Here is a 22,264-nt window from a genome sequence, read left to right as displayed (position 1 = left end):
TATACAGACATCACTGTCAGTGAATTGACATCCTTTGATTAGCTCTTCAGACTTGTGACAGGAACATCAATCTTAGCACATTATGACCTGTCTCGTCTTCCCACCTCAGGGGCTTCACTGCTGCAGTTTTGGGGGAACAGTTGAAATGAAGCCTGTAATCAGTCTGAACCCTCTATGTTTATGTGTCTATACAGCGTTTGACAGCCGAGATGACTTCAGCAGATGAAAAGATAAAGTCTAGACAAAAAACTACGTGCTTCAATATGAGATTTATGTGGAAGTCACTCTTATATTGCTGGTTGTTTTGAAAATATCTGCCTTCTGACAGCACTACCAAGACTTTGACTTGACAAATTCAGGACATGAGTGAAGTTTGTTTCTGGGAATATAAGCCTCAACTGTCACTTATCAATATCAAATACAATATAAGTGCAACAGGTCATGAGTTGTCAATCCTCACGACTCCTCATCAATCTGACGTCCCACTTTTGATATAGTTATTCACGGATAAAATGGCAGGGTGTTCTCACAGTTTATTCTTCTGTCTTATTCCTTCACTATAGAGTCAATGCAGCCTTGTTTAGTTCCACTCCTTTTCTACTAGTGTTGGAAGTTGCAGTTATTGTCAGTGCCGGGTATATTTAGCCTGCATGCATTAGTCTTCCAGAGAATGAGATGAGATCAATACAGATGATGATTATTTCTGGCAAAGAGACGTTGAGTTGTGAATTGTGTTTGTAGTGCTATGAAAACCACAAGCCTCATCAGCCATGTCGTTTTTATTAAATCGGTGATATGACAGACATCTCTCTTGGGATATCTGGGTTGTTTAATTTTGGATTTTTGGGAAGAGGCCTAGAGTCAGAAGGCAATTAGCCTAGCTTAGCATAACATGTAAACCTAGGTGGAATGATCCATGCATCCCACACACTTCGGTCTATGTTATTGATGTTGATCTTGTTTTTCTAGTTGAAGAGACATGATGTCCTGTTCCTACAAAACCCTGGCTGGGTCGGTCCGGGGACATACACTACTGTACTCTACTGTAATCCTGATACATTTCTGATTTGATCAGGATTATAAATTCAGAAACTTCAAACTTCAAACCTCTGATTTTGTGTATTATTGTTCTCTTATGCAACTGCTGAACTCCTCAGCTCTGTGAATGTCTACTCACATCTGTTTATAGTACACACATACATATATATATATTATACACATCTGCCATACATATCTGTTTATAGTACACATATCTATATATTATATATATCTGCCATATACATCTGTTATACATAATATATGCATCTGCCCATACCTCCTCATTCAACAGAGTAAAGTGTTTAATACTTTCAATGTATTCCACATATGTATATATTTCACATCCTCAAATCTTTATTGTTGTTATTGTAAATATTCTTCTCTTTTTGCACTATTTTATTTATCTTATTTGCACCATGTATGTTGAGTTGTTGGAGGAGCATGGGACATAAGATTTTCATTGCCAACATATACGTTGTGTATGCTGTGCATATGACCAATAAAACCTTGAAACCTTGAAACCTTGAAACCTATTCTGAATCTATGATGATGCACAGGCTACAAACTCCCTGTTTACATCAATGACGGTTGGTGCTCAAACATCCAAGTTGATGGACAACCCTAACCCTACCCCAACCCATGTTTCCCTGATGTCAATTTTTGATGTTGAGATGCGGGCCAAATTACCTGCCAAATAAAGGTCACTAGTGTTTCTGTTGCTGCTGTTTACATCCCTCCTGATGCAATGATCCAAGAATGCGTTACTGTTTTGCATGTGCATCAAATGGACTAAAACTGCAATAAATTAGCCTTGAATCTACTGTATATTCCGAGCCTTCCAGTTTGTATTTATGTGTTTGTGTCTTTACTTTAAACAAATGTAAACAACCATCATCTCTTTTTATGAAAAAAGAACTTTATTAAAATATTATAAATGGTACAATATGATACATTACAGTAAACAACATGGGACAAACAACATGTAGTGTAGGTAGGTAACTGTGCAAATGAACGGGATTGTGTTGAATGCATGATTGTGTGTGTGTGTGTGTGTGTGTGTGTGTGTGTGTGTCCTTGTTCTACTCCAGCAGACTTGTAACTAGCTAGCAAAGAAGCTAAGCCACACGGGCAGCAAATGTATGGCTTAATGTCAAGTTTTTTTATTACAGTTAAAACGATTACATGTATTTAAATAAACGTTGCAATTGTATTCTTATAAGCACACAACAATGTAGGTTTGCATATTGCAGTAATAAGTAAATGGTTAAATGACATGTGGTGCTAGTGTAGATATCAGGTCTCAACTCTCTTTCCAGCTACGGAGGTTTGAAGGGAGGGGGCAAAGGTCATGAGGTCAGTCAACCTTCTGTTGCAGTCGCAGTTTCACCATCCTACCACTTCCTGTCTGCGAGGTCAAACACGGGATTTACCAGGGCAACCAGACCACAGGATGCAGGGGTAGATGGTTTATTTAAATACAATCCAGAAGGAACAGCAATTCAGCTTTCCTAAAGATGCACCAATAATCACAGAAACAAATTGAAATCAATAATAATCAAGCCTTGGCTGTCCCTGTTTGGCCCCACAGTGGAAAGTGGAGGGCACCTGAATGCAGCGTGTGCTCTTTATTCTATCTGACACCTCCATTCCATTTCCATTGGATGGGAGATGCTTATTTGGCAGTGATGACCTCTGGCATGTCAGTGGTGATGACAGGTCCCGCCCCCTCCTCATCTGAGTCACTCTCGGCGCTCTCATCTGATTCGCTGTCAGCGGCTCCGGGCGTGGCAGTGGCCTCCTCGCTGCTCTGGCTCTCCTCGTCCTCTGACTCCTGACTGGCGCTGGCGCTGTCGTTTGCTGTGCTTGCGCTTTCTTCCTCTTCCTCCTCTTCCTCAGGAGTGCTAGAGCTCTCGCTTGTGGTGGCGTCGCTTGTGGTGGCGTCGCTGGCGCTGGCGCTCTCCTCCTCTTCTGGGAAGGAGGCCTGGCGGTTGCTGATGTCCTGGTCCTGAGAGGTGCCGGAGGAGGTATCAAGGCCCTGGCTCTCCACCTCAGGGGTGCTGGTGTCCTCCTCCAGGATGTCAGAGTGGACATGAATAGCCTGGAGGTGAGGCAAAGATGGGAATCAAGTTTGATTTGTCTTAAGAGAACAAAAGATTATATTCAGGTTGTAGGGTTTTGACAAAAAGTAAATGTTTGCTCAGTTAAAGTAAGGAAAGAAGCAAAGTGACACCAGGGGGTTCTGACCAAGCGTAGGTCTTTGAGAAGTGGGAATGAGAATGGGTTAGGTTAGATTTGAAGGTGTTAGAAGGTAGCACCTGTGTGGCAATTGCATTTAGCAGCATATTATATTAGTGTACTTCATTGTCTTTTCGTCTCTATGGACAGACCATCACTGTCAAGAAACTCTAACTAACCTGTACCTTGTACACCTTCAGTGACTTGTCCACCTCGTTGCCCTCTGTCATGTCATAGTCCATCTTCTTCCCTGTGCCCATGAACTCATAGGACTTGTAGGGGCCGGGAACCTTGTGATAGGACTTTTCCTCCACGTAGACGATGGACTTGTAGTCGCTGGGGTAGCCTCCCAAGCTGTCGCCGCGGCCTGAATCTGTGTCGGTGACGATGGTAGGCACGATGGGCTCAGCAGTGGTCTCAGCCACGGTTTCCTCTGTGACTACCACAGGGGTTTCAGTGGAAGGAGCGGGGGATGAGGACTCGCCCGACTCGGAGCTGTTGCTAGATTCATCCTCATCAATTTCCTGTAAAAACAGAGGAAAGTGAGCTATCAGAGGGGTGGAGGGTTTAAATTTGATTGGTGTTTGGTGCAGATGGCCAGGTTGGAATTTCCCACCCTGAACCTTTTCTATGGATGTCACATTTCCTTTAATAAGCAATCATTATTTTGAGGAACAGATGAATAGGCTTTTATTTATTTTCTCTGACCCAAACAGAGGTGTTATTTACTTACACCCTCCTCTGTTTCATCGTCATCGTCAGCATCATCATCATCATCATCATCACTGTTTTGACTATCCTGGCTGCCGACAGAGGCTGTTTCTGGGGATGAAGTTGTGTCAGCGCCCTCAGATTTGATTTCCATTGGAGCCTCTGCTGCCACCGGCTGCAAGAATCACAACGTTTAAATCTTCCCCATATGTGTAGTCTACACACAAAAGAATAATCAGAATTTGTTCAAGGATTTAAAATAAACTGATTTGACGTCTCTCACCTCGTCTTCTTCTGAGATCTCTGTGGTCTCGTCTGAGTTGGTAGAAGGTGCTGCTTCAATGTTCTGCAACAAAAATACATTTAAATAATCCTCAAGTTTTGTCAAAATTGGAGCCGTTCTGACTACTTGCTGCTTCTGCTAAATGTGTATTAATGGCCTAAAGGCTTTAGGAGGAGATATTTAAGCAAAGCTTAAAGGGATACTACAGTGATTTTGTACCGACTTCCATAAAGTAAGGGGAATCACAAGATAAAGGGTGACAAAGTTAGACTTAGGGTTGACTTCCTCGTAAGGGTCAAGCCCCAAAAATACTGGGTCCAACATTTCCCACAATGCAACTCAAAAGCCCTCATTTTTCAAGCATCTCCAGTTTGAAACCCCTTTGTGCCTCATCGTAGATTATCAACAAAACATAACAATAGAAAAGGAGAACTGAATGAATCAAATAATACTTTACCTGTACAGGTGCTGCACGCAGCTGAGGAAGCGCTTGTTTGCTGAGGGGAGGAGATGCTGGTCTTCTCGCCTGTGGAAAAGACGAACCAACATGAGTTCATGTTTGAGCTATTTCTGTCTCTCTTGCTTTGTATTTCTTTCTCCCGAGATACTCACCACTTCTTCAGAGCTCTCTGAACTGCTGAGAGAAACCTTTTTTGCCTAAAAAGCAAACAAATATATATAGATATTGAATCAAATGCAGGTTAGTCAGATTGTAAGTAAATAAAGAAAACTGATGTTAACCAGGTAAGACATTTTAAGAGAAAATCTACAGTAGCCTTTAAAGGGTAATGGGCATCTATATCTGATTTAAGTCTTATCAAAATAGCTTTCTTCCTTTGCTTATGATGTAAAATGATGATAAATTGGCAGGGTATCGTGGGAAATAGATGGGAAAACCCCATTGGTAACAATTGTTTGGGCTAAAACAATAAAATAAATGTCAGAATTTGAGAAATGATCCTTGAAAAATATGTTCTTGTTCTTAAGTCATAAATGCAGTAGAGGCTGCATTTCTTTTAATTCAGACTTAGAAAAAGGATAACCAGAGTGTTTTTTTTATTCATGCATCTCAGGGATTATGTACATAATGGTTCCTCTCATTTCCGCAAAAGTTACATGGAAGATTTGACTTGACAGACAGAATGACTTACCGGCCGGCAGAGGACTGTGGCGAACAGCAGAACGAAAACAACGGCAACCTTCATTGTGTCTGGATAGGGAGAAGGTCACACAAAACAACATCATTGTACAACACAATAAAACAATGAAACATAATCATGATGCACAGAGCTCGCAGGCCATAACTTCACAGGAAACACAATGACATGTCAAACCAAAAAAAGAAGCTGCTAGTTTCCTCGGTCAATTCTCTCGCCCAGATTCCTTCCCAAAAAATGTAGGCAGCGCAGGCACACTTCTGATAACTAGCAGTGGCACTTCCGGAGGCCTTCAGGAAGTCATTAAGTCCTTAATTATACACCTAAACGTGCGGTTGTGTGTCCCTGACAACTCGGTTTGAGATAGTTAAACATTTTGTCTGTCATCAGAGCGAGAAAATCACATCATTTTGGTGCGTGGTTTATTCGATTATGGGTCGGGATGCTTCTGGCCGATTCTGGTCCAGAAGACGTGAGAAAATAACGGGTATTATTTTTGATGTGGAGATAGATGTGGGTGTTTGGCTGAAAAGATTTAAGGAAGAAAACCAGATCAGTTAGAGTTTTTACTGCCACAATCTAGTGACATTCCCATCAGTCACTCTGCAGAGCACTTATTATATTATTTAAACGATGTGTCGACTGCAAACAGATGTCCTGAAATAAAAAGATATCAATGCACACTGCAAGAAAATGTATGTGGCTACTTCTTCTTAGGTCCAAGGAAATATATTTACTTTGAAGGCATCAAAAACTCCACCAGCTTAGTCCCTTGTTTTAATAAATAAATAAAGATAAACATCCAAAAATAAGGCAATATGCTAAACTAGCATCAAGAAAATAGGAAGAAATACAGCATTTGATGGAGACTATTTTCAGCAGAGGAGTAAGACACATTTGATTAAGGTATATCAGGATTTAGGTACAGAAACAATACAGTGTTAGCGTTTTGTTAACAGCAGCTTTATCAAATTCTCGCTTTGTCTCTGTTCTGCTCTCTTACAGCAGCAAGCTCTTCTTTTAGTGTATGCCGTGGGAGGAGCAGTCTGAGTGTCTATCTGTAATGATGGACTCTTCATACTGTATACTATGTAATTCACCGGGTTATAACTGGAAAGCCACAGCGCAGCAGAAACATGACATACGCCCATATATGTATGCATGTGTGTATTTCTGTACGTCTATCTTGGAGAGGCACAATTTAAGTTTCAGTACTCGAAAGCATGGACGTTATTTTTGGATCTCGCTGTTATGTGTTAGTTTTAGGATCAAGGTCAACAATTGGACGGTGGCTAGACACATAGCTGTGGTGGAATACTCAAGACATTTTGGGAAAAGTGCATATTCATTTTCATTTTTCCAAGGTTTTGAGAAGAACTGTCCCAGTGTTTAGGTTTGTATGTTCAGTAGGAAGCTGGAGCCAGCAGGGAATTAGCCTAGCTTAGCATAAAGACTGGAAGCAAGGGGGGGGGGGGGGAGCGGTTAGCCTAGCTCTGTCCAAAAGTAAATTATCCCCTCTCAAACTTACTATCAAACACATTTATTTAGTTAAATCTGTACAGAAACCAAATTCTACAGGCTGAAAGTTATGGTTTTACGAGGAGAAATGGGCCGGACTATTTCCTGGAGTCTTGTTTGAGAGTCAGGTTGACTGATTCCCCTAACCAACTGAGCTCTTATTTTGAAAGTGGACTGAGAGGAACAACATCAAAATGTCTCTTTAGTTTCAGTAAAAAACTCTGTTGACTGAGCTGGTAGTAAATCCTTGTGTGTGTGTGTGTGTGTGTGTGTGTGTGTGTGTGTGTGTGTGTGTGTGTGTGTGTGTGTGTGTGTGTGTGTGTGTGTGTGTGTGTGTGTGTGTGTGTGTGTTTGTTTGCGTTTACTCAGTGTGGTTAGTCAGGTCATGTGACACCAGAAATTAGTTCCCTGCTGACCACAGCTTCCCCTTCCTGCCTCGGTGTCACTGTGTAACTAATCAGCCAATCAAACGCAGCCTCTGGATAATCCCAGGCGGATTTCCACCACCGTACGGCTTAAAAAAGAAGCATTTTATGACGAAGGATAACCAAACGCTCTTGTGGCTCCGCAAGTTTGATGTTCAAACTAGTTTGCATTACATTTGAGTTTACAGAAAACATTTCTCTGGTTTATAAGTTAGAAAGACTTTTGGGAGTTTTCTTTTTAAGAAAGTAAAATATAAAGATAAATGAATTGTGAATTGTTGCAGTTCAGTCTTTGTAAATCATGAATAAAATGCAACACACGGTTAAAAACGTGATAACTAAAAAGTCATTCCAAAACTGTTTAAATGACAGCCCCCACTTCCTTAAAGATTTGGGAACCAGCAGAGATTAACCCATATTCAAGAGCATGAGTGACCCCTGATGTTGAGTTATAAGGCCTGTCAGTGTCTCAGGTCATCCTACATGTGTTGGATGGAGTTGGGGTCAGGACTCTGTGCAAGCAAGTCAGGTTTTCCCACTTCAAATTGAAGAAACCTACACCTCCTTGACTGGTTTTCCCATTGAATGACAATAATAATTCATTTGAACATTGAGACATGTCATCAAAATGCAACATTTTTTTGATTGAGATTTGAAGGATTGCACAAAAGATAAACACAAATTATGAAGATGTCGGTTGTCTAAGATATTACTGAATGTTGTAGCATCAAGATTTCCCTTAATTGGAACTGTGAGACCCGGCCTGATCAGGAAAAACCCCAAACTGTGGACCGTAACCGTGAATGAACAAAAGAACTTCAGGCCTCCCATCCTGAAAGTTTCTAAATGTTGAATTGTATTTGTTCATCTAAATAAACCACATTTCCAAAAGGCTTAGACAAATATTAACATCCCAACATACCACCAGTGCTGCAAAACAACTCTTACTAAATGGTGCACAGTGAGCAAAATGCCGTCTGTATTTATCCTGACCTTGTTTGCAGTCGGAGGAAGTCACAGGAGTTCAGCGGATGCAGACTGTGGAGCCGAAACACGCCGACGTGGTTTGTGTTTGGTTTATCTCCTGGGTTTTCCCTGGATGTTGTTTGTGCTTCTCAAAGATGCTGCTGCTGAATCCGAGGCTCCTGGTTGGTCCTTATAAACCCTCCAAGCCTTAGGCAGCAGCCAATCAGCTGTGAGCTTGTGATGTCATGAGGTTAACCGCTCCTGGGTCCACCTCTCCTCTCTCTCCCACTCTTCCTGTGGTTGGTGCTGTGGTGGTGTGGGGGCACACACACACACACACACACACACACACACACACACACACACACACACACACACACACACACACACACACACACACACACACACACACACACACACACAATGCAAATGCATGGATGAAGACATGCAGACATTTACAACCCAGACAGACATGTGAATATTCTTGTTTGCCTTTTTCCTTTACACACACACACACACACACACACACACACACACACACACACACACACACACACACACACACACACACACACACACACACACACACACACACACACACACACATTCTCATTGTGCATGAAGTTAATTTAAGGACATGTAGTGACAGGCTCTGGGAAAAAACAGCAGCATATAGTGTCTGCTGGTATGACCGTGATTCAGTTTCCTCACAGACAGACGAAAATCATCTGACTGAGGTCTCTCCGGATAATTGAGAATGTGTCTGCAACACTAGACATATTTGAGTGTGTATATGTAGCAGTCCATGTTTCATTTCCAAGTATGGGAGTATCTTTGTGTTCCTGTGAAATATAGCATGAGGGTCCTCCGTCTCGCCCTGGAGAACCTTTACTTTCTAATAATTGAAGGTTGTGTATCTGTCTTTAGAACTGTCCCTTTCTCCTCATATTTTACCTTGTGTCCACATAGCAGGATAACTGCCTTTCTGCTGTATTTCCTATATCTATCAAACAACTATTTTTTAGAAGATTTAAGCAAGAAATAAGGATCCAGGGGACAAAGGTAAATACGTTGTGTATAAAAGGTTTATTTGTGGTTACATCAGTTCACCTTGCAAGGCTTGATAAATCTCATCACACCAGGGACGCCAACACTTGCTGTGTGTCGTGGTGCAGTGGTTGACCTAATCAGATTATACTTTGCCTTCGTAATTAGCAGTAAGGAAAAACTGGTTTGCTTGTTCTCCATTCACTTCAAGCCCAAATGATGGCTCAAAAAAGCTTGATATACTATGTTCAAAAAGGAAAAGTCTTTAATATCTGGACCAAGGGTTAGGGTTCTGTTGTTGATTTGCTGTCCTCTAATCACAGGACAGATAAAAGCCTTATTTGTTTTCTTATAGAAACCTTCTTAGCGGAGGTTTGCACCCTTTTGGTTCTTGTTCTGAGCCTTTCCATCACTTTGTTCAGTGCAACAACTGTAGCGTTGCTCTCACTTACTGTTTACAGTGTGTGTGATCACAGTTTGTGACGCAATATTTACTTACAACCCACAGTCACATCCTATTTTTCTATTTTTACAACCCAAATTGCCTCAAATGACTACATCTGTAAACCCTCTTAAGACCCTCAGTATTGAAAAGGAAGGATCCCTTTTGCAGGGTGGAAAAATAGGCAACAGCTGGCTTACTGTTTGTGCAGAAATGACCAAAGTCACGCACAAATACAAGTTGGTTATACGAGGTATTTACATATCAAACATATATGAAAAGTATGACTCAAGAAGAGCATTGAGCAACTTCCATGAAGAAAGGAGCAGTGTGTTTTTGTGACAAGACTACCGTGTGATAAAGTAATGAAGGCTTGTTGAGGTTCAATCTGCAAGAGCTGGCTTCTCACACATTTTGTCACACAACAAAAAGCTGTTTTGTTTAACATCCTGCTGACTTTGAGCATAGGCGGGTTTTTAAAGATGAAAACGAGGTTAAGTGGGTTTCATCCAGACAGACGAGCATTCTCTGGATTCTCCTGGAATGAGTATTTTACGCTCGCAGCAGCAGCGGCGTTTAGACACAATCATTAAAGTTGATTTGCTCGTAAAGTGTCTGAGTCTGTCAGATGATATACACCATATAGGACACACACACACACCCTCACATGCAGATACAGAGTTGTTTACATCTGAGTTCACTAATACACTAAACTAGACACATAAACACATTTCTACGTATCAGGATTTATGGTCTAGGAACAAAAAACCTAGACATTCAGAAACATTATGCTCTGTTTCTTTCCCACACAAAATCGCTGTATGTATGTTCACAGCGTAACCGAATGTTGTGTGAGCTTTGCTGCAAAGGCACTCAGAGAAACACTGAAAACTACTGATGTTTCATAAACTTAAAACTCCTGTAACTCTGTGTTTACCCAGGACTGCCTTTCACGTCTAGCAGATTGCTGATGGAATTCAAATTGGATTTCTTCCAGCCCCTAATCCCGACATTCACACACTTTACATCGCACGATTGGCCTGATGTTCACTCTCTGTTTAGTTGCTTCAGTTCGCTATCAGTGGTAATCCTGCAGCAAACACTTTATATACACAAGTCTCAGTTCTGTTCAGGTTTAAATATCTACTACTTAGTTCTACAAGTTTGCAACGAATGGGAGGATAGGTGAATTACCATTTTTGCACGTTTTAAAGAATACATTTTTGCCTGTATTTGCCCACAGTTACTGTTTAACAGCAGATCCAAAAAGTAAATGGACTGTGCTTCATCCAGTCTGTTCAACACCTCAAAGCACTTTAGGTACTACAAGTCATTCTCCAATTCTCACATTTTTATTTATAATTCTAATTATTTGTAATGCTTCTTCCTTTTGTATTTCGCTGCTGCAATGAAAACAATTCCCAGTTTGGGATAAATAAAGTATCTCTAACTGATTCTGATTATGTGTGTAACTTTCTAACCTTTCTCTCAGCAGTTCGAGAAACCCTGCCAGTGCTGTATATCCTGTCTCACAGTGCAGATTTAACATTGATCAGCGTTAGAATCACAGTCAGGTTAATGTTGCTTCCAGCAGCAAGAGCAATTTGGCTAAAATAATGTAATTCAAGTTACATTAGTTACGGAAATTGAGATAAGTTGACTTTGGGATTCATACGGGCACCAACACGGGTTTGCTGGGTTCAAGTCTTGTGTGTTTTGTCCCATACATCCGTAGACTTAGAACAGAAATGTATTCGTCACACATCAAAAACAAATATTATCCAGGAGGGATTTACAATGCAGTTTTATTGTATGGGATCCTCATTTTTGGAAGACTAAGCAAGGTGCTCACTAGCTGTGGAAGACACCCAACATAACAAGAAATACCTACTTTAAAACATTTTTAGACTAAGTATCGCAGCAAAATGTACCCCTTCTCTTAGAAAAACACAAACAGATATGAAAGTCACTTCACTTCCTGCTTTGGCAACATTTTAAATGAACCTACATCTGTAATTCAGGATAGACGCAAATGAAAAGTTCGTAAGACTTAATGCAGGGCAAACAGATTCACATCATGCACAAAAAGCCATTTATTAGTCCCAGATTTTTAATGCAAACACACTCAGCGCTGTTAGTCACCGGGTTAAAACTCAAACTGACAGTCTGATTACAGTCACACAGTGTGTCTGCAATCTGACAGCTTGATGAGTTCTGAGGCCTCAAAGTCACAAACGTACAATTACTCAACCGCTCAAATCAAAGCTTCCTTCTTCTTCTTCTTCTTCTTCTTCTTCTTCTTCTTCTTCTTCTTCTTCTTCTTCTTCTTCGTCTGCCGACACACAGAGGTATGTCACACATGAAACACAGCAGGAGCGCCCTGCTTGGTCTTGTTTGATCCCCGGAAAATAGTCACTGTCTGATAATTGATTGTAGATTGGGAAAGTTGTTTTATTTGAAGGGTGTCTCTTGTGTTCAGACAACTGACTTAGGGTTAGGGTCATTAAGTCGTCAATGGGCTACTAACCATGCCCCTAAAGTTATCTGAAAAGTGTCAGTTTCTGACGGGAAGAAAGGCTTTAAAAGTAGTGACAGTATAAGAAGAAACTAGCAGAAACAAAAACCTAAAGAAGAAGAAAATGTCAAGCAAGCAACGATGGAAATAAAGTTAAGGGTCAGTAAAAACATCAAACGTAATGAGTGGACTGGGATATTGAGTCTCCTCTCAGGCCTCCTACAGTTTCCAACGTTGGGAAGAAAAACAAAAAAACAGTGTTGTGAACTGTTTTAATTTGGAAAAACCCAAAAGTAGCATTTCATAGTTCAATAAAATCGTCCAAAAGAAGGACCAAGTGCAGCAGTGGTGCAACTAAAAACAGATCAGATGGACTAAAATGATGTCTCTGCTCCATTTGTTGTGTGAGGCCCCGGGTTCAATCCCCGGCATCTCCACTCCTTTGTCCAGCAGTGTCTCAGTCAGTAAGGGCTTGGACGGGGAATCGTAGGGTCGCCGGTTCAAGTCCCCGAACAGACTTGAAATATGGAAAGTGGACTGCTACTTGGAGAGGTCCCAGTTCACCTCCTGGGCCCTGCTGTGGTGCCCTTGAGCAAGGCACCGGACACCTCCAATCCCCCCTGCCCATTGCTCCCCGGGCGCTGCACAATAGCTGCCCACTGCTCCTAGTGCTAGGATGGGTTAAATGCAGAGGATGTGTGCTCTGCTGTGTGCATGTATGTGACTAATAAAGAGGGTTTCATCCTCCGAGTCTATCATTTGTTGGTGTGTATGTGAGCGTGTTACATATCCCCAGAGTCACGTGCAGACATCCATTTTTGTTTTTCTCTGTCAGATTGCATTTGTTGGCTTTCTTTCGTATGTCTATATATTCTCATACTACGGCCTTCCCTTCATTCTGTATGTGTTGCTCTACCACTTACTCATCCAAACAATTGAATTGTTCCTTTTTTGCATTTTGGCCCATTTCAACAATGACTTCTAAGAAGTGGAAAAGTCTTAAAGGGTGGCCCTGATCATCTTCTTTTAAAAAATCACGTTTTTTGTCTCCCATTTTTCTTTCCCTTAATATTTTCTTTTTAAACTTCGGATTTTTTTTTACAAAGTTTAACTTTTGTTTCCCAAAAATTCTTCAAAATTATCACTTTTTCCCAAAAAATCTGCATTTTCTTCAAATTTCTGACTTTTTTTCTAAAGTTTGACTTTATGATGAAACGATGAGAAAATGTCCCACTGTTTTCTCATCGTTCTAACTCCTTCTTAAAGTGGCCCTAATCATCTTCTTTTCAAAATCCACACTTGTTGTCTCTCAATTGTTTTTCCTTTCTATTATCTTTTCAAACTTCAGATTTTTTTCTCCATATTTCGACTTTTTTGAATTTCCAACTATTTCTTCAAATGTACCCCTTTTTTCCAAAATCTTTTCCAAATGTCCACCCTGACGGATAAGCGGGAGAAGATGGATGGATGGATGGATGGACTTTTAAAAACGTCCGATGATTTTTTCATAATTATATCCTTTTCCTAAAAAATCTGCGTTTTTTTCAAAATGTTTAAAAGAATGTTTAAAATTATAAATAGTGAAAAATAAAATATAAAATGATTCTTGTGTGGACCAAAATATAATATTAAATATTATACAAGGGATTATTCTTAACCAACATTACAGAAATGGCATAAAAACACATATTATTCTAATATGGGTCATTTTTGACCCACTTATGGAAGAGTGTAGGGTCCAGTCACTCGTGCATCTAAGGGTTAAGGGTTTTGTGCATGTAAATGGTCTGCAATGGCTCAAATCTCAAAAGTTTCTCTCCCACAAACTCCCAGCATGCATGAAATGGCATGATCGGACTTTGTTTACATCACTGTTCTCATTGTGTTGATTTCAGAAGAAAACAAAGCTACCTTAAAATCACTTTAACTGCAGCAAATAACTGACAGAAAAAACTAGACACCTACTGGTAATAATGATGGAGCCTTAAACAGCTAAAGAGAAGGGTATTGCCCTACATGCTAACACATGTGCATTGTGAAACTGATGTCATTAGTCATTTCGTACGTGTAGCTTCTTGTTAAATGCGTGAGAGGGGCCTCAAACTCTGTGGTTGCCTCAGTGTGGAAATATTTCCTTTAAAAGCAACCTCGGGATGAATGTGTGTTCAAACTAATTGCTGCATTAATCCTTAATAGAACATTAGTCCATCAAGTTCTGTTATTGTAAAAAATATATAGGAGTGTTCATGGATGTGTGGAGAGATCTGATGTGGTCAGGCTGCTGGTGGAGATTGAATGACACACAAACACATGTACACACACACAGACACACACACACACACACACACACACACACACACACACACACACACACACACACACACACACACACACACACAGAGGAATAAACCTGATAACATTCAAAGTGTGCTAATTTAATGCAAAAGAAAAAGGAGCATCTCCTTAGGGATAAGGTGAGAAGTTCAGTCATCCGGGAGGGACTCGGAGTAGAACCGCTGCTCTTTCGCGTTGAAAGGAGCCAGTTGAGGTGGTTCGGGCACCTAGTGAGGATGCCACCTGGGCGCCTCCCTAGGGAGGTGTTCCAGGCACGTCCAGCTGGGAAGAGACCGAGGGGTAGACCTAGGACCAGGTGGAGGGACTATATCTCTTCGCTGGCCTGGGAGCGCCTTGGAATCCCCCAGTCAGAGCTGGTTGATGTGGCCAGGGAAAGGAAAGTTTGGGGCTCTCTGCTGGAGCTGTTACCTCCGCGACCCTGACGGAAAAGCGGGAGAAGATGGATGGAAAAAGGAGCAGAGAACTAGTAGAAGTAGAAGTAACGGGTCTTTTAGTAACCACGAAAAAAACATTTAGGAAAGAAAAATATCAAGCTCTCCAAATTGTTTCGGTTACATAAAAAGAGTTTTAAATCTAATTGGTTTCTGTTTTTGTGACAGAGCTTAGACGATGGTGAAACTGACCACAGTTTGGATCTTTTTGCCAGAATTCTGCATCTTTCTTAAACAGTCAGGATTTAAGCTGTGGTTGTTGAGACAGGAAATAAATACATTGTGAAACAGACAAGGCTGCGGCTTTATGTGGCCGGGGTTTGCCTATCCACCGTGTATAACAGCCGACTGTTGGACCTCTGCAAGAAAGAAAATCAAAGTTATTGTGGTGGAAAGCTTTCAGGGAAAAAAATTGCCCCTCTAAGAAAGAACAATTACCAAACGTGGCAACCCAAGAAACAATTCATCTGGGATGTTGTTGCTGGGTTTTAAAGCTTCAAATGTAAGACCAATAGATGTGTTATTGAAAAACAGACAAATAAAATGGTTCTTTCAGAGTTTTTTCACTTCCTGGTGTGATTCTTTCCTTTCCCGGGTTCACAAAGCAGACACAGACCCAGACAAACACCCTTACACACACACACACACACACACACACACACACACACACACACACACACACACTGCTCTGTCCTATTCTTAGCTTCCACCCCCATGTTTCACCGTGACTGGGTGGCCGGTTACTTCCTGTATCTGCTTTGGCCACGTTGTCTTACTTCCTGGAACCAGCAGCAAGTTTCCATGCAATGACATGGCTTTCATTGAGTGTGTGTGTGTGTGTGTGTGTGTGTGTGTGTGTGTGTGTGTGTGTGTGTGTGTGTGTGTGTGTGTGTGTGTGTGTGTGTGTGTGTGTGTGTGTGTGTGTGTGTGTGTTCATGTACATATGCTGCATACAAATACATTTGTATTGTTGTCCCAGGGTTATTTGAAAACCATGCATCTGAATGTTTTCTAGGTTTTCCCGGAGAATTATTTACAACTTCAACCTCATTTAACCTAATATTATCGACTTCTATTTCCTACATTTTTGGGGAAATACATTTGATTAAGAATGTGACTTGGCTTCCCATGGCCATGCATACACTCACCCGCTGCTCATTGACCTTTAAGACTTGTAGGGAGAGATGGAGTAGACAGATGTCTCTTCTTTGATTGCACCAACTATGGTAACACTATAAATGTAAACCTCAGTCCAAGAGAAACTCACTAATTACCAGATCAAACTAATGGGAACAACCTCAAACACCAACATTATGGGTTGAAGGGAATTGAGGTGGACATCTAAGCTCCTGGGTCCTGCAGCCATTTAGAGAAAAGGCGCTGCAGCTGGCATCTTTTTAATGCTCAAGATGTAAATATATTCCTTTTTCAGAAAAGCACCGGTTACGTCACTTTAGAAAAGGAAGGTGAATAATTTCTCTGGCTGGGTTTTTCAGACGGAAACTATTATATCAACAGCCAGCAACTTCTGCCATAAAAAGGTGGAGTTAGATACAGGTCCTAGTAGCCAAAAAGTAAATCAATTATGGTATCTCCCCTGGAAGTCTGAGTAAACAAGGCTTAAGTAGACTGATGCTAATATTCAGGAAGTAGTTTTGACTCCCTTTTTACCAAAATAAATGGCATTGTGATGCTTAAAGTAGGCATCTGTTTGTGCATCATGTGACCTCTGATCAGTTGTACATGTGCACCGTGAACAGACTAAATATAACAACAGTAACAAAGTCAACATTGGTTCATGCCAAAGAAAATAAACGTCAGTGGTAAAAGCTTCGCCTAAATGGCAGTGGTTGTGGAGCTGCTGCTGTGCTGTATTGTCCTTCAGTTTGTCAGCAGTGGTGCAGGCTGATTGTCATGTGGGTGAACATGACCGGTGTTTTACTGGTTTGGGGAATTACAGGACTTTGTTAAAGGGTTTCATAATTATTCTTGTGAAATAAAATCTTCTTAGGTGTGTTTTATTACGTTGGCCCTCACCCAAGGCTGCCTTCTTTTTGCTGACTTGCTCTATTTTTTAGGATGTAGGATATGTGTGCGTGCGTGCGTGTAAACATTGGGTGCTAACTCACCCTAACCGACCGCCATTTAGGCTAACTAACAGAAGTCGCGCAAACTGCTGCGATTGTAGTTTTAACTAATACAAGTTATACACATGTGCTCCTTTATTTTATACCCACATCACTATAGAATCAAAGAAGCCACCATTACTTTTATTGGGTTAAATGTGCAGTCTGCAATGATGTGCTAATGAACAATTATGTTGCTAGCTTCCACGCTAGCTAGCAAGCTGGCTAACAGCGACGATCCTCACTTCCGGTTCCGGCACAGCAGCCGTGTACGATTAAAGACGACGTTACACAATGATAATTCACACACTAAGCAAGTGTAGGGAGACATGGCAGGAAACTGAGAAAAGTATACAGTGAAGTGAAGCTTTTTACAGACATGTATAGTGTTCCAAAAACTCAATGTTTACGCAATATTATGTCGTCCTAAAAATTGGAAAACCAACTAATTACATAACTACATAATTCTCCATGTTCTCCAGACTCCCAGTTAAGGTACATATTTTCAGTTTATTTTGAGTTTTTTGTTTGGGTTTCCGTAGATTAACATACATCAGTTTCAGTTTCAGCTACTGTAACTACTGTATAATCACCTCGATCTTGTCTGTCATAGAGTGTAGTTTTCCTCTCTTTTAGATTCACTCTGACATTACGGCAGCTCATCTGTGACTGATTACAGACGCTCTTTTTTTCTGTAGCAGTCTGGCACTGACACCAGGCAACTGAGTTTCCTGCCAAACCCAAATTTACAGTCTGTATATAGACCAGTACCGCCGTGTGCATGCAGCGATAACACTTTTCTACTGGCTCTGAGTAAGAGTTGTACGACAAACACTTCTGGGGTTTTACAACTTTGCAAGGCAGGAATTCAATTTAAAAGTAGTAGAGAGGGTTTTCTGAAGTCCAGGATTCAAAACAAGGAAAGTGTAACAGCCACCAGAGGCTGGATTTAATCTGGAGACACCTGCAAGCACAAGAAAACAGGGATTAAGATCAGTAGCAAAGCATTTGACTAAAGCAGAATCTAGCGTGTAGGTAATGTGTAGGAGGCAGGTGTTTAAGCTCACCTGTCTGGACTCCTGCATGCACACCAACAAACACAATGGAAGGAGAGACTTGTATCAAAGCATTCAAAGTTGTAGTTGCACGTGATCCGGAGAACAATGCATACGCTCAATTAGGAGGACCTCAGACCACAGAGATAGGTTCCTTGCACATCCTATATATAAGGTTATATGTCATAAGGACAATTTTGTTCGAGCTGAGATTGCACCCTGCTGTGAAATTAGGGGAAGGGTCTTCGGTTTGTGTAAATGTTCAGTAAATATCTAATGGAGGACATCCCGTGACTTCATTTAACCAAAGATAGTAACATTTGTTTGTTTTTAATATATTTTTCTTGAATCAAATCCTGTTTTAAATCTTTCAAAGCTCATATTCTCTTTGATAACTCATTATCTTTATTCCATGACCTTTCCCCGCTCTTTCATGAGCTGTTCATCCTACATTTTCCGCATTTTTCCTCCCATATATTTCTCCAAGATGAGGTCTGCTCTGTCTTTTGATATCCTTACTTAACAGTCACAAGTGCTGATGCTTGTTTGTAAAGAGCTTCAGCTAAAAGGACCATATTTCTCCCTCTCTGGTAGCTTTGTATCTTTAAGAGAGCCGACGCAATAAGGACTTTAAATTCAGAGTATATATCTTCCGTTTTTTTACACGACGGTCTGCATCAGAGCTATGCAGCAGAGCAGCATCAGAATTAGAGGTCTGAAATATACGTTGAGCTTCTTGTCTGTGTGAGGAACTCAGGCAGGGTGGTTCCCTTTCAAACTTCCACAGACATTTCTATTCTAATTATGCCTGAGGAGAAAGATTGTGTGTGTGTGTTAGTGTGTGTTTGATTGCCAGGGGGACTAAAACATAAAGCCCTCATTTAAAGCTATACATTTCACTTGACGACAGAAGCATAACGCTTATGTGTCACCATCATTGAAATCAACGGAGAGCTGTTTTTGGTTTAGTCGACTTCTCAGACAAGATATGATGTCTTCTGTTGACTCTGTAGTCTGAATATATATAGTTAGGGTGGAGCTGGATTAAGGTTAAATTAAATTGTCCACTGACTCTCTTTTTGGACCAAATGCTTTCTTTTTTGGAACCAGGAAATGTAATGATAACATTAAAGATGAATTGTTAGATTACTATACATCATTTCAGAGTAAGCTCGCTTTTAGGTCGGATTGTAAAAAACCAACAAATTAAATATCTATTTGGACAGCCCATCATCCAGAAACCCCAATAGTCTCAAAAAAAACCTTTTGGACTCGAGGCCGTTATTCTAAAATCAAACCATTCTTTTTCCCGACGGTAATTGCTCCTAAAACTATGAAAATATATTACAAAATGATGGCAAAGACAAATGCTGATTGGCTTAGCATAATAACCCTAACCCTAACCCCAACCAACATCAATCCTCATTCCAAGAAACACCTGAAGAAATACCTGCGAATTGTCTGTGAGAGCCACAAAGTTACCAGCGATATGTGCTGGATATTTTTTTGTCACAGACGCTTCCACATTGTTTTTGTACATTTTATAGGTGTTATTGTGCCCAGCAGAAACATTGGGTAGTTTTTATCACAAACACTAACACTTTAACACTAAATCTATGCTCAGCTGTTAACTGATGATTAAGACCATGTGTGTTTCTTTGGCTGCTGGCTGATACACTTATGTAACCCGTTAGCAAGCAGCATGACACTTTTCAATGCATATTGGTCGCTTTCAGGGTTTGTTTCTCACTCATTAGCGAGCACCACAGTCTTTTTTAATTGACGTTTAGGTTACGCCTGATAGTTCTGGTTTAAGGATTGCACGGTTATATCAAAATGGGATGATGCCCAGCAGCTAATCCTGGATATTCAATCAGAGGCGCCGTCAAAACAAACGTATTAAACCAGATTATGCTGAGGGTCAGAGCAATGATATCACTTCAGACGTCCCGTGTGGTTAAAATGTGAATGCTATCTGATGCATGTGTACAACTTTAAGACGTTAGTGCAGGAGCCGAGCAAGTGCTTTATTCAACACAGGATAACAGACACAAAGTAGAATACGTTGGTCCTCATTCAGGGCGGTGGTGGCAAAGTCCATAGGGGCTTGGCCTGGGAACTGGAAGGTCACCAGTTCAAGTCCCCGAAAGACCAAGTGCCACGTGGTGTCCCTGAGCAAGACACTGGTTACCTACACTGCTCCCCGGGCGCTGTACATAATGGCAGCCCACTGCTCCTAACACTAGGATGGGTCAAATGCAGAGACCGCATTTCGTTGTCCTAGTACTTGTACTCTGTGCAATGACAATAAAGTTGAATCTTCATCTTCATCTTCATTCTGATTGTGAACTGTGCAGCGGGAGCAGAAACCACAACTGAAGAAAGAAGCACAAAGGAGTGCAACTCATGCTGTTTTCCCATCTCTTGGAACCAGGAAAAAAGCAGGTTTGGAAAGAAAATATGTTTGCAGAAGAAGCTTCCTGTCAAAATATGAAGTCTGCCAAAACCCCACATTTAGGATGTTGGTTCCAAGTGCCGGCTGACCAACAATTCGGATGGGGATAATGTTTTGTAAAGAAAATGTATGGAAAGTTGGAAGCTTTACTGCGATCCTCAGGAGAAAGTCAGACACATGTTGGCCTTTACTGGCTGTGAAGTGAGTCAATAAGACATCACACTCATCAAAGAGCCCAAAAAGGTGACATTAATCAGGAGGCGTTAACTGAGTTGCTTAGTGGGTGAGTATTTTTGTTTCCATTTGGACAAATGACTTCAATTTGACACTTACTTTAAAGTTGAGTTTCTGTTGTTTTAAAAAGGTCATGGTGAGGAACAGAAAAATACAGACGTACTCATGGTGCCTTCGAACAGTGGGTGGTTCCTCCAGCCCATCTTTTTGTTCTATGTTTTGACTGTAGCTAATGGCTGCATTGAGGTGGACTCACCCTCTCATCATATATCATTCAGACATGGTTTAGCTTCAAAACATATTTTTGTTTCAATAAATTCCTATCAGCTTTTAGTGCTTTGTGTTCAGCCCTAATTAGCACACATTAGCATGCTAACTAAGGTGGTAAACTTGGTGAACATTACACCTGCCTAGCATTAGCATGGTTGCCTTTCTGCAAAGCGCTACCATGGCTTACAGAGCTGCAGAAACGCCTGTGTGTCTTTTTGACCCTTTGAATCTTTGCCTGGTCAATAAAGTGTGTTTTGGTTCATCTGAATGTAATCGTACTGCTTGTACACCTGCACATGTATCTGTTCTGTATGCAGATTGGTCTTGGTGTATTACTTCTAATCAGTAAGGTTGACATAAAGGCTTTAGTTTCAGTTTTTAAAAACCTCAACTAATCCCTGCATTTACTATTAATTCCCTTAAAGTCTTTGGCTAAAGGGGAAGACTTGTTTTGTCTTCCAAAGTTTGGTCATGCCATGCATCCCCTAACGATCCTTAATACATCAGTATTTCATTTCAGAATGATCAGGGTGGTGTATGTTTTTCTCCACTGTGCGTATGAGAGCATGTCTTGGGGTGGAAAACATAGGTTTGGTCGGCTCTGACTGTTCAGCACAGACCTCTGTGGTTGGCTGCAATGGGGCCAGAAAGCACATTGACTGGTTGTACTGCCAAGAGGACTTCTTGTGAATGACATTCAGCTCAGTCACCAGGTCAGTGTTTTTTTTTGGTCATGTTGGCTGCTGTCTTGTTTGGGTTTCTTTTCAGTGTTTTGTGGTGTTTTGTTGACCAATAATATTAAACGAGCAGCGTGGAAGAACAAGCCGTAAAGTTAAGCTCTGGCGTTGCTCTGTTGCACTATAAAACGGCAGAAATATTGTTGCTAAACCCACCCTATCACATGTTTCTGATTATGTTACTTTGTTTTCTAGTGATGTTTGCAAACCTGCAACCCAGTACTTTTCAAGGCAAGAAGATCAGGTTGTTATTACATCTCTGAG

At 41.0% G+C, this 22,264-nt stretch overlaps 1 protein-coding gene across 2 annotated transcripts; it reads right to left on the bottom strand.

Annotated features, from left to right (window-relative positions):
- Nucleotides 1-1,934: 1,934 nt before the first annotated feature.
- spp1 (secreted phosphoprotein 1) lies at nucleotides 1,935-8,499 on the bottom strand. Of its 2 annotated transcripts, none has more exons than XM_063889035.1 (8): nucleotides 8,361-8,499; nucleotides 5,419-5,477; nucleotides 4,880-4,924; nucleotides 4,725-4,793; nucleotides 4,268-4,330; nucleotides 4,007-4,159; nucleotides 3,453-3,797; nucleotides 1,935-3,136 (listed from the first exon to the last, which is right to left on the bottom strand). In XM_063889035.1, the coding sequence occupies exons 2-8, from the start codon at nucleotides 5,470-5,472 to the stop codon at nucleotides 2,711-2,713; spliced, it is 1,155 nt and encodes a 384-aa protein (XP_063745105.1). In that variant the 5' UTR covers nucleotides 5,473-5,477; nucleotides 8,361-8,499; the 3' UTR covers nucleotides 1,935-2,710. The 2 variants fall into 2 exon arrangements, with proteins under 2 accessions (XP_063745105.1, XP_063745106.1); XM_063889036.1 differs by having other exon boundaries at nucleotides 3,459-3,797.
- Between the last annotated feature and the right edge of the window lie 13,765 nt (nucleotides 8,500-22,264).

Source organism: Eleginops maclovinus, chromosome 8 (genome assembly GCF_036324505.1).
Source record: "Eleginops maclovinus isolate JMC-PN-2008 ecotype Puerto Natales chromosome 8, JC_Emac_rtc_rv5, whole genome shotgun sequence".
Lineage (NCBI taxonomy): Eukaryota > Metazoa > Chordata > Actinopteri > Perciformes > Eleginopidae > Eleginops > Eleginops maclovinus.
The sequence above is the reverse complement of the archived record's forward strand: the minus strand, read 5'-3'. Positions and strand labels throughout refer to the sequence as shown.

Bases quoted from the DNA above. Each gene is read 5' to 3' on its own strand.
- spp1 (XM_063889035.1), bottom strand. From the start codon at position 5,472: ATGAAGGTTGCCGTTGTTTTCGTTCTGCTGTTCGCCACAGTCCTCTGC. The intron at 4,331-4,724 runs GTAAAGTATTAT...TTTTTGTTGCAG, and splicing joins TGCGTGCAGCACCTGTACAG to AACATTGAAGCAGCACCTTC. The intron at 3,137-3,452 runs GTTAGTTAGAGT...CCTCACCTCCAG, and splicing joins TGAAGGTGTACAAGGTACAG to GCTATTCATGTCCACTCTGA.